This window comes from Ochotona princeps, chromosome 24, assembly GCF_030435755.1.
Source record: "Ochotona princeps isolate mOchPri1 chromosome 24, mOchPri1.hap1, whole genome shotgun sequence".
NCBI lineage: Eukaryota > Metazoa > Chordata > Mammalia > Lagomorpha > Ochotonidae > Ochotona > Ochotona princeps.
This window is the reverse complement of record NC_080855.1, coordinates 22196824-22210287: the sequence shown is the minus strand read 5'-3', so window position 1 is coordinate 22210287 and position 13464 is coordinate 22196824. Positions and strand designations below refer to the sequence as shown.

The 13464-nt window shown below is 51.8% G+C and overlaps 1 protein-coding gene across 1 annotated transcript; it reads right to left on the bottom strand.

Moving 5' to 3' along the window:
- Positions 1 to 3515: 3515 nt before the first annotated feature.
- AQP8 (aquaporin 8) lies at positions 3516 to 12610 on the bottom strand. Its single transcript, XM_004587113.2, has 5 exons — positions 12381 to 12610; positions 8088 to 8214; positions 6654 to 6868; positions 4832 to 4966; positions 3516 to 3706 (listed from the first exon to the last, which is right to left on the bottom strand). The coding sequence occupies exons 1-5, from the start codon at positions 12587 to 12589 to the stop codon at positions 3658 to 3660; spliced, it is 735 nt and encodes a 244-aa protein (XP_004587170.2). The 5' UTR covers positions 12590 to 12610; the 3' UTR covers positions 3516 to 3657.
- Between the last annotated feature and the right edge of the window lie 854 nt (positions 12611 to 13464).

The window sequence follows — 13464 nt, the reverse complement described above, 5'->3', positions numbered from 1 at the left end:
TGACTTACTCTTTTGCTGTCCTCTCTCCCTTTGTTTGTCAAATGTTCTCTTGTTTGAAGACATGTGGAGATAATATTCTTCCTTTATGTTTGCAGCTGTTCAGCCAAGTACCAAGGCAGATAGGCACTGTAGAAAAAATGTGATTTGTGTCGTCAGAAGAGGGTGTGGCCTGTTGGAAGGCAGGTGACTCAGGTAACCATTGATAAATGTTTCTGATTTGTTGGCCATGTTAAAATTGTTCACATCCCAGTAGGTTGACTTCCTCTGTGTTGTCTGATTTATAGATGTCTAATGATGCGTGATTTCATGTCAGTAGTATGCCTAGCACAGTGAGCTGTGTGTGTGTGTGTGTGCCAGTGGGCCTGTGCTTACGTTATGTAGATGTTCTAGAATTCCAGCTCTAGAGAAAACACGCATAAATATTAATCATTGCTTAGTAATGTGTACACAGGATTGAGAATTGTGTGGAAGCATGATTCAGGAAGATAGATGACTCATTCATAAATATTTATTAAGCACTGTTACGTGTTAGGTTATGTTCTAGCCACAAAGAGAAATGAAAACTGAAAATGGGGGCAAGTTGCCAGTTCTCCAGGAACCTAGGAATATGATAGAGGAGGGCCCGGCCTGGCAGCCTAGTGGCTAAAGTCCTTGTCTTGCATGCGCTGGGACACCATAAGGGTGCCAGTTCTAATCCCAGCAGCTCCACTTTCCATCCAGCTCCCTGCTTGTGGCCTGGGAAAGCAGTCGAGGACGGCCCAAAGCCTTGGGACCCTGCACCCGTGTGGGAGACCCAGAAGAAGCTCCTGGCTCCTGGCTTCAGATCCGCTCAGTATTGACCATTGCAGCCACGTGGGGGGACAGAAGATGTTCCTCTCTGTCTCTCCTCCTATGTATATCTGACTTTCCAATAAAAATTTTTTTTAAATATGATAGAAGAAGTATTGCACCAAAAGGTAATTACATGGTTACACCTATGCTAGTTACCAAAGTGAGCAGATCATCTTCCCTCATCTTCCTTTGCAAAGGAGTTTGTCTAAAATGCCCAAAATTATATTTGGTACCTCTGTCTCTCCAAGTGGCAGGAAAATGCCAAGGCCCATTCCAGCTCTCGTGGGATAAATCAATTCTCCCACATACAGCAGGGCCAGCTGGAGTGGGATGTAGGCTTTGCTACCTAGATTCCTAAAGGAACGTGGACTGTGTGTGTTAATTCAAGGACGTGTCTCTGTTCTGAAGAAATGGAATGTTCTGTCATCATCTTAGCCCAAGGCGACTTGTCTGCTGCATTTTATCTTTCTTCAGCTGAGGCATAGAAGTTAAAATATCTGTGACATCACATTGCTTGTATGAAGGCCCATAGGAAAAGCTTTTCTTCAGTATCTCAGTACCAGGGAATCCTATAAACTTAAGCAACAACAAGGAAAGGGACAGTTTCTCTTATAAACACTGTGATTTTTTTAACACTATAATTTCTGTTAACTTACTGCTTTTTTGGTCTGGCTGGCTTCTGGAAAGTTTAGTAAAACACTCCTCAACCAGCTGTCTAAACTTCTGTTAATTTAATTCTGCCTTATTTCTTTAGAGATTGCCTCAAATCCTATTTTTGAAATAATAAAATAAGCCAATAAACACTTCATTCTCTGACACATTATCCAAGGTATTTTAGAATGAATTTTATATTTCCTAGCTAGGTTTGTTTGTCCCTCTCACAGACACCTCTCGAACTTACTGATGTTATTATGTACTCAATCCAATTCATTCATTAGGAATGAAAAATGGCTTTTTTAAAGACATTTATTTTACTTTAAAAAATTATGGTGAGACAGGGAGAAAGAGAAATCTTCCATCCTCTGTCTCACTCCCCAAATGACCACAGTGGTCAGAGCTAGACCAGTCCAAAGCCAGGAGCCAGGAGCTTTTCCCAGGTCTCCCACGTGGGTGCAGGGGCTCAAGGTCTCAGGCCCTCCTCTGCTGCCTCCCAGGCCGTTAGAAGGGTACTGGTTCAGAGCTGGAGCAGCTGGGAATGAAGCAGCATCCACATGGGATGCTGGCACCACAGGGAGAGAATGAACCTGTACACCACTGTGCCAGCCCCAAAATCTTTATTTTTTTTTAAAGAGGAAACTTCACATATACACATGAAAAGCTCAGGACAGCCCGCAGGTTGTGAGAGGAGCATAAGTCCAGAAACCAAAAGAGACAAGTGTTGGTCCTGTCATTCACCCCTTCCTGAGTGCTGGTTGGTCTAAAGTTCCTGTTCTGCAGAAAAGTTGAACTTGATTGGCAGGACTGTCCAGGATCTAATGTTTCATGAGGCTGTAGGGTGTAACATACATAAGGGAGAAGTCTCAGGGCCGGGCTCCCAGCCTGCGTGCAGTACCTGTGTGTTTCAAGCTCGCTCAGTAAAGAAAAAGGACAAGACATTCACATCCACAGCAGGCAGCCCCCCAGGCACCCTCATCACCAAAGACGGGGGCCTGAAGGGAAGAAAGTCTGTTTTGAGATCTGTATCCCATCCTCCCAGACACAGACGAGACAGCCATGAGCAAGCTGTTGAGTTCCGGAGTGAAAGGAGCCAGGACCGTGTAAAACTAAACTGTTGCTTCTCTGATGAATGCTTCCCCAGACCAAGTATAACTGTATCTTCGTTGTTTCGTATTAATGTTCACCTAGATGTCTTCCTGAAGGCCTGTATGTGAAATAAATGTCTAAAATAAACGGCTTCCATTGGTTTCTTCTATACTATAAAGGATGTCTTCTATTAAACTTGGAGGAGAAAAATAAAAAAAAAATTGGGGGAGAGTGTAAAATAAAACTTTTAGTTCAAGAACTTAAAAACCAATCAAAGTGGGCCCAGTGCAGTAGCCTAGTGGCTATAGTCCTTGTCTTGCATGCGCTGGGACACCATAAGGGTGCCAGTTCTAATCCCAGCAGCCCCACTTCCCATCCAGCTCCCTGCTTGTGGCCTGGGAAAGCAATGGAGGGCAACCCAAAGCTTTGGGACCCTGCACCCGCATGGTAGGTGCTGCAGCCTAGCCGTGTCCAGTCTGCTCCCATCCCTGACTCATGCAAACCAGTAGGTGTGATAACCTAGCCCAGCATGACCCACACTCCAGCCTGGCTCTTGCACATGTCGTTGAGCTAACTAACCCCAGATGTTTGCTTCCTTCCCCTGCTGTAGTGCCCACTTGGCCAATGAAAAACAAGACAACAGATGCATGGAAGGAAACACTGAACATTTTATTATCAGTATTGTCAGAAGCAAGGAAGTGGTCAGGCCCAGAATGCCATTCTGTAACAGAGGATCTAAGGAAAGGGGAAAGAGGAGTGGCTGGAGAGGCGGTGGCGGTGGTGGGAAGTGGGCAGGGAGGAACAGCCTTGTTTCGCTCTTGAGCTCCTGTCAGCTTCCCTCTTAGGGGGAAAAAAGAAATCCCTTCTGTTGGGCAGTTTGCGGTCCTCTCTAGGGCAGGGGATGCTGTAAGCATTTTCCTGGCTGAGGGCCCTGGAGCCTGCATCCTCCTGCGGACCCTGGAAGCCGGGCGGCCTCTCCTCTCCTGTGGGCCTCTGCCCTGGAGGGAAATGCAGAAGCTGGCCTCGGCCCAGGGACGGTCAGCTGAGGGCGCCTGGGGCAGCAGGAATCCCACCAGCTCCCCTTCACCGTCCACTAAAGATTAGGCGCATTTTTCCATCTCCAATGATAAACCTGAAAAAAAAAAAGGGCCTTGTAGGGGTTCTGTCTGCCAAGAGCCTCTCTCATCAAGCATCCAGGTCCAGGATACTCCAGAGAAATGTCCCCCTGAGCCTGTCCAGCAAGGGCCAGATGAGGGTGAGGGAGAGAGAGACGTTGCTTTCAATTTGGTCTGCAGCCCAGTTCCTGGCGACGTATGTGCACTGCCGCCCTTCCAATCGCAGCAGCCACGGAACAACCCGCGAGGCCTTCACGCCGCTTGGAGCCTCTCCCAGACAGCGCAAAGTGGGCCCGGCTTCTTCCAAGTCCGGACACTGTCCCCTGTGTCCCCCACCCCCACCCCATGGGCAAGGGGAGCTGGGTCTAAGAAGAGAGGACCAGGAGGAGCAGAGGGAGCACTGCTCACCATGCATCTGATGCGACTGGTATGCCCTGACCTGCCCGCTGCTGGGGGCATCATTGCCTTCTGGTGGACAGGACCCCATGGCGGCAGAGAGCAGCAGTTCTGTGGGGAAAGCTCACCCTCCCCCTTCCCATGCTCACAGCCGGTCAAGGCCGCAGGGCTAGATCCGTAGTGGGACACTGCCTGCCTGGCATTGCTCTGGCTACAGTGATGGACTCCGGCATGGGGGTGTGGGCACAGGGCCCCAGTCAGTGAGCATTGACGGCAGGAGCTCTGCCAGAGCTGTTTCCTCTGCAGTAGTTCAGCTGTTAGCAGGCAAGCCAAGCATGGCTGCCGAACACTGGGCCTCTGCTGGGAACTCTGTGTCCACATGGTGGTGGCAAGGAGGAAGACAGGAGGGTCTGGCGGGGGTGGGGAGGGGAGGGGAGATGCGGGGGTGGGTGGGGGAACCTTTTCTCTGCCCACATCCACTTCAGGTATTTATAGCATCATGTATCAGCCATACCAATGACCAACTTAAGAACCAGCCTGCTACGGATATGTATTTGTTTAATTTTGAGTCCTGCCTGTGGTTGACTTGATGGGGTCAGACCAGATGATTTTGTGGGTTAACTGTTCCCCACCTGAGGCCTTCAGGAAAGACCCCATCCTAGGGATTGCTTGGATACGCCAGAAGCCAGGGCCACCTGACCCTCCAGCCCAGGGACCCACGGGGCATGTGCCCACCACATTCCTACCTGATGAGCAGTCCTACGAACAGGCCACCCAGGAGTGGTCCTACCCAGTAGATCCAGTGGAAGGCCCAGGAGTTGGCCACCACAGCAGGTCCAAAGGCACGAGCAGGATTCATGCAGGCTCCAGATATGGTCCCCCTGCAAACACCCAACCATGCTGCTCCCAGGATCCCGAGCAGGCCCCCACTGAGACCTGACCAGCCCCCTTACCCCGAAACCCTCTCTGAACTCACCGCCCCTTCCCTCAGCATGTCAGGCAGTCCTGGGCAGAGTTCAAGGAAGGTGAAGAGGTTTTTCGCAGTAGAAAACAGCAGCCCGGCTCCTCCCTGGCCACTCTGCACCCACCCACCCTTCTAGAACAGCCAGGAATGTCAGCTCCCTGATAGCAGGGAGAGAAGATGAACCCAGATCCTCACCCAAGCCCGCAAGGCAAAGTCAAGCAGGTGTCAGCAACTTTGGAATCAAGTTGACCCAGATGCAAAACCCAGCACAGTTAATTCCACTGAGTGCTGTGTGACCTTGGCTTCACCGCTCGGCATTTCGCCACAGATGTGAAGTTCCTGTCCCATGCAGGGGTGAGAGCCCAGGCCTCACGTATGTAGTTAATGTACAACAGATGTTGACTACGATCACACTGACTCAGCTGAGGGCCTGTTGCACCACGGGCTGGGGGCCCAGGCTCTCCAAGCGCACCTCTGTTTCCGTGTCTGGATCTGTGTCCTCACAGCCGTTCACCGGGTTGGGAGTCTCCTGCAGACCTCATTCCACCCCTGGGCCCAGTAGCCAGTCAGGATCCAATCATCTTGTAAGTGGAACAGGCGTCGTGGCCCAGTGAGCCAAATGGATGCTCAGGACACCTGGCTCTCATATGAGAGTGCTTGGTTCAAATCCCAGATACTCCATATCTGATCCAGCTTCCAGATAATGCAGCGGGGAAGCAGCGGATGATGGCTCAAGTGCTTGCATCCCAACCACGCACGTGGAAGAGCTGGATGAAGCTCCCAGCTCCCTGGCTTCCTCTTAGCCCAACTCCAGCTGTTGTGGCCACTTGGGAAGTGAACCAGTAGCATTTCAAATCAAAAATTCTTTTTGAAAAAGTCTTGTAAGTGAAGCAAATGCCACTAGAGGGCAGTAAAACGTCACTACATATATATTTACGTGTGTGTGTGTGTGTGTGTGTGTGTGTGTGTGTGTGTGTGTCCCTCCATGGCCAGGAAGCGGGCATGGGAGGCAGCAAAATCCTGATGGGGGAAAAAACCTAGATTCTGTGTCCACAGGAACCAAGTCACACGTGAAGGAGACGCTCCCTCATTTCAGCAGATACCAGCTCTTGTTCCAGATTGGTCACTTAACTTGCCACTGCTGGGTCACCTGACATTAATCCTGTTGCCTCATGTTCTCATCTACAAAATGGGAGTAAATAATCCCAGAGTCAACTTTGTCTCTCTAATCCCTGCACAAACCTGCCGAGAGGCTCAAAGGAAAGGAGTGGGTCTAGCTCTCCTGCCACAGAAGGAATACAACAGTGTAGTTATTCTGTGCATGCTACAAAAATGGAAGAACGTTTTATGTAAAAATTCAGATTTCTAACTCTCCTGGAAAGAAAGTAGAAGGAGGGTCGTTCCAGACTCACACTAGCACTGAAAGAGAGGGAGTCCTCACCACTCCCTGTTGTCTGCCCAGTGCCAGCCCAGTCCCCCACACGGCAACACCGTCCTGGCTCCCCTTGGTAAGTGTGTGTCTGACACACACACACACACCACCTCCTGAGCCAGTCCTCAGCCTGGATCTGAGCCCAGCAACCCCACCTGTTGGGGACACTCACCCTGCCAGGATGTCCACGGTGACGGAGAGGCCAATGGAGAATGGGGCCAGAGGGCCTTGCGTCTTCCCATTGATGCAGCCCATGCACACGGCCAGTGCCAGCAGCATCGTCATAATAATCTCTGCCCCCAGTGCCCTGGCCACCTGCTCGTGCTCCTGGACTGTCACAAAGGCCGCTCCCGTGACGTTCCAGAACTTGTCTTCCAGGCTCACCGACTGTGGGGAAGGAGGAGGGGGAAGGGTGCTCAATGCGTCACCACCCCTTGTGAGCATCAGTTGTGGGGGCGCTGACCTGGGTGCCCAGAGTGTGCTGTGTGTGACTGAACCACTGACCCCACTGACCCCACTGACCTCACTGAGGGCTGCTTTGCTCCTGGGTCGGGTGGGGATAACCCTGCATGCTCCAGGATTTATGAGCCTTGCACTTGGGTGACGCAGGTGACCGTCTCTGAGACATCTTTTTCACTAAGAGTGTCACACATGCCACTCACAGGTGGCCAGGTCCCTGCCAGACTCCAGAAGGACAGTCCTGAAGAGCAGGCTCCTTAGGAAAGAGGTCTGGCTCCCGGAGAGGGAGAAGGGTCAGCACACAGCTTCCGGGCTCTGCAGCCAGCAGCTTGCCCAACCTCGGCCAGGGTATCCCAAAGTCTGTAGCGTGGGGGTGATCATGAGATCTCCTTGCTCACTCGCACACCAGGACATGGGGTGCCTGGCACACAGTGGGCACACTCTAAGGATGTCTGTATCCGCAGATTCCACTAGTGCAGCTCAAAATACCCCAGACAAAACCACATCGCTACTGAGCATGCACACAGCATGGTTAAGCCCTAAATGAGGCAGCATGGCTATTCCCGTGGAATTCCCATGATTCCAGGTGTGAGGTATACTCTAGGGAAGTCGGGTCTCTGGAAGCTACAACTGAGCTGTAGTAAGTGGGGGGAGGGCTGTGCGTGCAAGGACCTTGACACCCACAGAGGTACTGGGACCCTTCCATCCCCCGAAGACACGAAAGGCGGGATGAGAAGGAAGGGAAGAAGGGAGGGAGAGAGGGAGGAAATAAAGAGGGAGAGACAGAGGGAAGGAGGGGGAGAAGAAAGGGTGAGAGAGGGAAGGAGGGAGAGAAGGAGGGAGAGAAGGAGGGAGGGAGGGAGGGAGGGAGGGAGGGAGGGCGGGCAAATGAAGAGCAAATGGGTCAAGCACATAAGAACTACCCAGATCCTCTCTAAGCCACAGCTTAGTCGACTTCCCCGCTCTGGGCAGCGCAGGTTTGGAGGGGACCCAAAGTCCTGGAAGAAGCCCCTACCCTGTGTATAGCACAAGACCACCCAATGCCCCTGGGAGAAACAAAGGATTACCCATGTGTCCACTCCCCATGCCCGCCCCCTTACCCCAAAAGAGCTGAAACCAGCAGCCCAGCCCCTTGGGGGACACCCACCTTGGCCAGGGCGGCCCCAAGGAGCCCCCCACAGAGCTGCGAGACCCAGTAAGGAAGGAGCATGAGCAGACTGAGGCCTCCGGTCATCATGGCCGCCAGGGACACGGCAGGGTTAAAATGTCCACCACTGCAAACAGCAAGAGCAGGAGAGACGTGAGGTCAAGGTGCAAGGTGAAGGACTGCGGTCACACCCCAGCTAGAAACAGAATGGGCCTGCCTCGTGGCACTGTGGGTTAAACTGCTACTCCTGATGCCAGCATCCCATATAAGCACTGGTTCGAGTCCCGGCAGCTCTGCTTCCTACCCAGTCCCCTGCTAATGTCCCTGGGAAGACAGAGAAAGATGGCTCGAGCGCTTGAGTCCCTGCTGCCATCCACATGGGAGACCCTAGTTTTCTGGCTTCACCTTGGCCCAGCTGCAGCTGATGTGGCCATTTGGGGAGTGAACCAGTGGATGAAAGATTTTTTTTCCCCCTCTGTCTCTATCTCTCTCTTGTATTACTCTACCTTTCAAATAAGTAAAATTAACCTTGGAGAAAAGCTGGTTGCTTGAACTTCTCAGCCAATAAAAATCCTGGCTTTAGTCTGAAATTCAGAGTGTCATGGTGAGATTAGAGTGTTGAGGACCTGGGTATGGCTGGAAGTTCACCGTCAGCTTAGGGAGGGACCCAGATGGGTGTAAGACAAGTCTGAACCTAGGGTCCCGAGGTACACTCAGGTTCCCTAGCCCCTCCATCATTCCTGGAACATCATCCCTGGAGGCGGTGGGGGGAATGTGGCTGGCAGCAAAGCTTGGCCTTCCTCGGATTTCTCGGATACCCCCTGATGGTCAGAGACAGATTCGCACCCATGGTGTAACTACTTTAACTCGCACAGCGGAAGAGCAGGTGGCAGCTGACTCTCGGTGTCTGGCTCATCTCACGGAGCAGCGCCATCTCCGAGCCCATCCATCCACACTCCACGTGTTTGTGCATCCACTCATCCTGGGACAGGAGCCGAAGCAGATACCGTTTCTTTCCTGTTGTAAGCAGGGTTGCAATGCACACGCGCGTGCAGGAGCTCTGTCAGTGGCTCGCTTCACTGCCGGAGGGTTTGCTCCCAGAAGTGGGAAGAGCTGGTGGCAGGGTAGGCAGAGGACTCCCCACACAGCACCCCTTCATGGTAGAAGTTACTTCCATTTCCACCAAGCATGTGTGAGGACTCTCTCCACATTCTCACCCGCATCTGTTTTGTCCGTTTGCCCTCCTGTCTGGAGTCAGACAGTACCTGTCATGTTTTTATTTGCATTTGCTAGCAACATTGAACATTTTTCATGGTTTTTTTTTTTAAGTTTGTGTTTCTCTTTCTTTCTTTCTTTCTTTTTTAAAGAAAATATCTGTTCGGGGACAGGCATAATAGCTCAATGGCTAAATCCTCACCTTGCAAGTCCTAAGATTCCATACAGGTGCCAGTTTGTATCCCAGCTGCCCCACTTCCCATCCAGCTCCCTGCTTGTGCCCTGGGAAAGCAGTGGAGGATGGCCCAAAGCCTTGGCACCCTGCACCCGCGTGGGAGACCCGGAAGAGGCTCCTGGCTTCGGATTGGCTCAGCTCCAGCCGTTGCAGCCACTTGGGGAGTGAATCATCGGACGGAAGATCTTCCTCTCTGTCTCTCCTCTCTGTATATCTATCTTTCTAATAAAAAAAAAATAATAATAAGCAAAATAAATCTTAAAAAAAAGATTTTTAGCTTCTCCACTCCATGTGAATATTTATGCATTTTGAATGTTAACCCTTTGTCATATTCATAACTGGCAAAAATTCCTTCCATAAAGAGTACAAATATTCCATGAGAATCTGAAAAATGTTTAAATAGTAATACTTTTTTAAAAATCAAAATAAAGGGGCTTGGCGGTGTGGCCTAGTGGCTAAGGTCCTCGCCTTGATCCCATATGGCCGCTGGTTCTAATCCCGGCAGCTCCACTTCCTCTCTGTGTCTCCTCCTCTCAGTATATCTGGCTTTGTAATAAAAATAAAATTAATCTTTAAAAAAAAAATCAAAATAAAGATGCTCCCACGCCATCATTCTGTCCCCTCCCCTGTGTACTGAGCACGACCCAGCCAGGATCAGGCTGGGTGACCCAAGGACCACACAAGCTTCCCAGACAGACCTCACACTCATTAACTAAAAAATGATCAACACGTTCCCCAATTTCATTCATTTGTTGTGCGTGCAGCAGGTACTGATTTTTTTAAGAGATTGTATTTTTATTTGAAAGGCAGATTTATGAAATCAGAAAGATTTTCCATCCTCTGCTTCACTCCCCAAACAGCCACAATGGCCAGAGCTGAGCTGAGCTGAAGCCAGAAGCCAGGAACTTCTTCCGGGTCTCCCAAGCGGGTGCAGAGTCCCAAGGCTTTGGGCCGTCCTCGACTGATTTCCCTGGCCACAAGAAGGGAGCTGGATGGCAAGTGGAGCCACTGGGACAGGAACTGCCACCTCTATAGGATGTCAGGTGGAAACTGACATCCTCAACTTGCAGGTAGAAGTTTAGCCTGTCAAGGTACCGTGCCAGCCACAGCACGTAGTGGTTATTTATTAAACACTTACTGTATACCAGGAGCTATGTTGGTACACACCTTATCTTGAATCCATTCAGGAGCCTCAAAGTCAAGGCTAAATAAATATTGGCTGAAGAAGTCAATGATTGAATGTAAGGTCAGTTTTTCAGGAGCTGGTGCTGTGGTGCAGTGGGTGAAGCTGCCGCCTGCAGCACCAGCAATGTTATCTTGGGGTTCTGGGTTTGAGTCCTGGCTGCTCCACTTCTAACCCAGCTTCCAGTTAATGTGTCTGAAAAGGCAGTGGCCTCCAAGTCCCTGGAGCCCTGCTCCCCTCGTGGGAGGTCCCCTCGTGGGAGTTTCTGGCTTGTGTAGCTATTTGGGGAGAAAATTAGCAGATGGGAGATTCTGTGTGTTCGTGTGTGTGTGTCTCCCTTTCAGATAAATACATTAAATCTTAAAAAAAAAAAAAAAAAAGGTTGGTGTTTCCAAGACACAATACAGTGAAGTGCCTAAGAGGTTTCTTTTGCACTGGCTGGCCTGGGTTGAAAGTACAGCTCTGCCCCCTGGGTGAGCTGCATAGCCTCGCTGTGCCTCGATGATCCCTGGTGAGGCTGCTGCAGAGGCCCAGGGAAAGAATATACCCGTGGCACCAGGCCTTGTTTGTGTGATGAGGACTCAGCCAACACCTAAAGTACTGGAACTGTCCACATTCACACCACCGCACCCAGAGAGGCTCCGCCGCTGGCCCCAGCCACCCGCCCAACCAAGGCAGAACAAAGCTGCATTCAACCCGGGACTCATCAGATCAGAACAGTGCATCCCCTTGAGGCCAACCATGGCCTCCCTCACACCTTTACAGATGTGCAAGGTCATGTTTCACTCTGTTTTTCTCAGCAACATTATTTCCGTTTCCCGAGGGAGACAAAAGGCAGTCCAGCCACGGACCCTGACCGCCCTGCGAGGTGCCCCAAGCAAGAGACACTGTCTCACCTAGCACCCACTAACTCCCACTGTCCCCTCCATGAGCTTCCACCCAGAGGAGAGCGCGAAGCTGGGGGAGCAGCTCCCCTCTCCCCGAAGGTGGGGGCCATGGCAGGTGCCCGCCTACCAGGTGGGACAAGCCCGTGCTTGGTTCTTCTGCCTCTCTCCTGCCAGTTGCAGTCACAGGTGATGGTATGGGTGACAGACTCCTTGGCAAAGTCTCATGTCACCTCTCCCCCCACCCCAAAATATGTGGGTTTGGGCACTGGAGCCAGACAGCGCATGGTTGTAACTCCTAGCTGCACCCTTCCCTATAAGCTGTACAGGTTCCTTAGTCTTTTCTACCCCACAAAAAGCAGTTGCCAGTATAAAAAGATTGATAGCTGAAAAAAGTGCTTAGAAAGCACCCGGACAGCAATCTCTGCATGTTGGCTTTTAAAAGTCTCTAGTAATACTCTTAGAGCATCTCATGGCATTCCATAAGGATGTGCAATTTTTACATGACAGAAATATCCCACAATACTGATTACTCCCATGAGCTGGGTGGAAAATCTGAAGTCTACAGGGGAATTTGCCCTAAACCACTAGACCGACACTGTAGCACCAGGGCCCTTACCTCCAGGCAGTCTGACCCCTGCCCCACACTGCTTTCTGTAAGGGATCCTTCTGCTCCGCATGCATGTTCAGGGGTCCCTGTCAACAGCTCTTAGCCACCAACCCTCTCCCCAGTCCCCCAGGTCAGCAGCAGGCTGACGGCTCGGCACTACTCTCACCTGATGTTCCCCAGGGTGGCGATGACAAGCCCCAAGGCCAGGCCGTGGGCCAGGGCGGGCTGCAGCAGGCCAGTGTCCGGCCCATTCTCAATGACCGACAGGCACCCAATGAAGATGAAGAGGGTCGAGCCCAGCAGCTCCACCAGGCAGGGCTGCACAAACCGCTCGTACAAGTATACGTGGCGCCTGTCCCTCATACCCGGCTCCATCACCTTGCCTCTGCCAAGGTCGGAATCGCGCACAGATGTCTGCAGGGGGTAAAACCATAGGATGCACACAGGAGATGAGAAGCAAGCTGGAACCAAGTCCCGACCCCCGGCCACCGCTCACACCGCCCAGCTGCCACACATGTGACACGCTGGCTGTGGGCTCACCTCTCCAGACATTGGGGCAAGATGATATGAGGTCTGGGCCCTTGCCAGAGTTGCTGGGAACCTGCACCTGCTTGACTGCACACGCACGTCTCCGGGACAGGGGCTGTGGATCCTGCTACAGGCTTGGCCCATTTTAAAGGGCTGCAGAGGCTCCCGAGGGTGTTGAGAAAGCAATAAAGCCTGGGTGGGAGGCGGCCCTGAGGCCAGGAAGAGCAAACCTTTTTTTTTTTTTTGTTAATCTCAACAGGGCAGAGCAGGGCAAGGGGGGTGGGGTGGATAAGGGCTGCTGGGCTTTCTGCCAAGGGTTGGGGGTTAGCAAAGAAACCAACCTGGTGACACCATCCAGGCCCACACAATGGAATGAGGGGGCCCAGCACCCCAGTTCCCCACAGTGCGTGCAAACAGGCCCAAGGAGGGCCCCCTATGGGTGGGATTGCGTGTTAATCAGGAGCAGAGTGGTTGTCAGTGATTTTTCCATGATTCCCACCAACATCTCCTTGGGGTCGCCTGGATAGCCAGGCGCACCCTGACAGCCTGACTCAGGAGCAGCATGGAGATGACAAAATAACCCCTCTTCCCTACACATGTACATACACACGCCTCAGAGGAACAGCAGGGTCCCACAGGCATCCCCAAGGAGCACGGAAAAGCCAAGGACTTTAGCAGTCAGTTGCCTGTCTGCCCTTGACTCTGAACTCGACCCTGAGCTG

What these genes read in the sequence shown, in the direction of transcription:
- AQP8 (XM_004587113.2), bottom strand. Translation starts at nt 12,589, where the DNA reads ATGGAGCCGGGTATGAGGGACAGGCGCCACGTATACTTGTACGAGCGG. An exon ending in ACCGTGGACATCCTGGCAGG is followed by an intron (nt 4,967 to 6,653) that starts GTGAGTGTCCCC and finishes GGGTGTTTGCAG; the next exon opens with GGGGACCATATCTGGAGCCT. An exon ending in TTCGTAGGACTGCTCATCAG is followed by an intron (nt 3,707 to 4,831) that starts GTAGGAATGTGG and finishes TTTTTTTTTCAG; the next exon opens with GTTTATCATTGGAGATGGAA.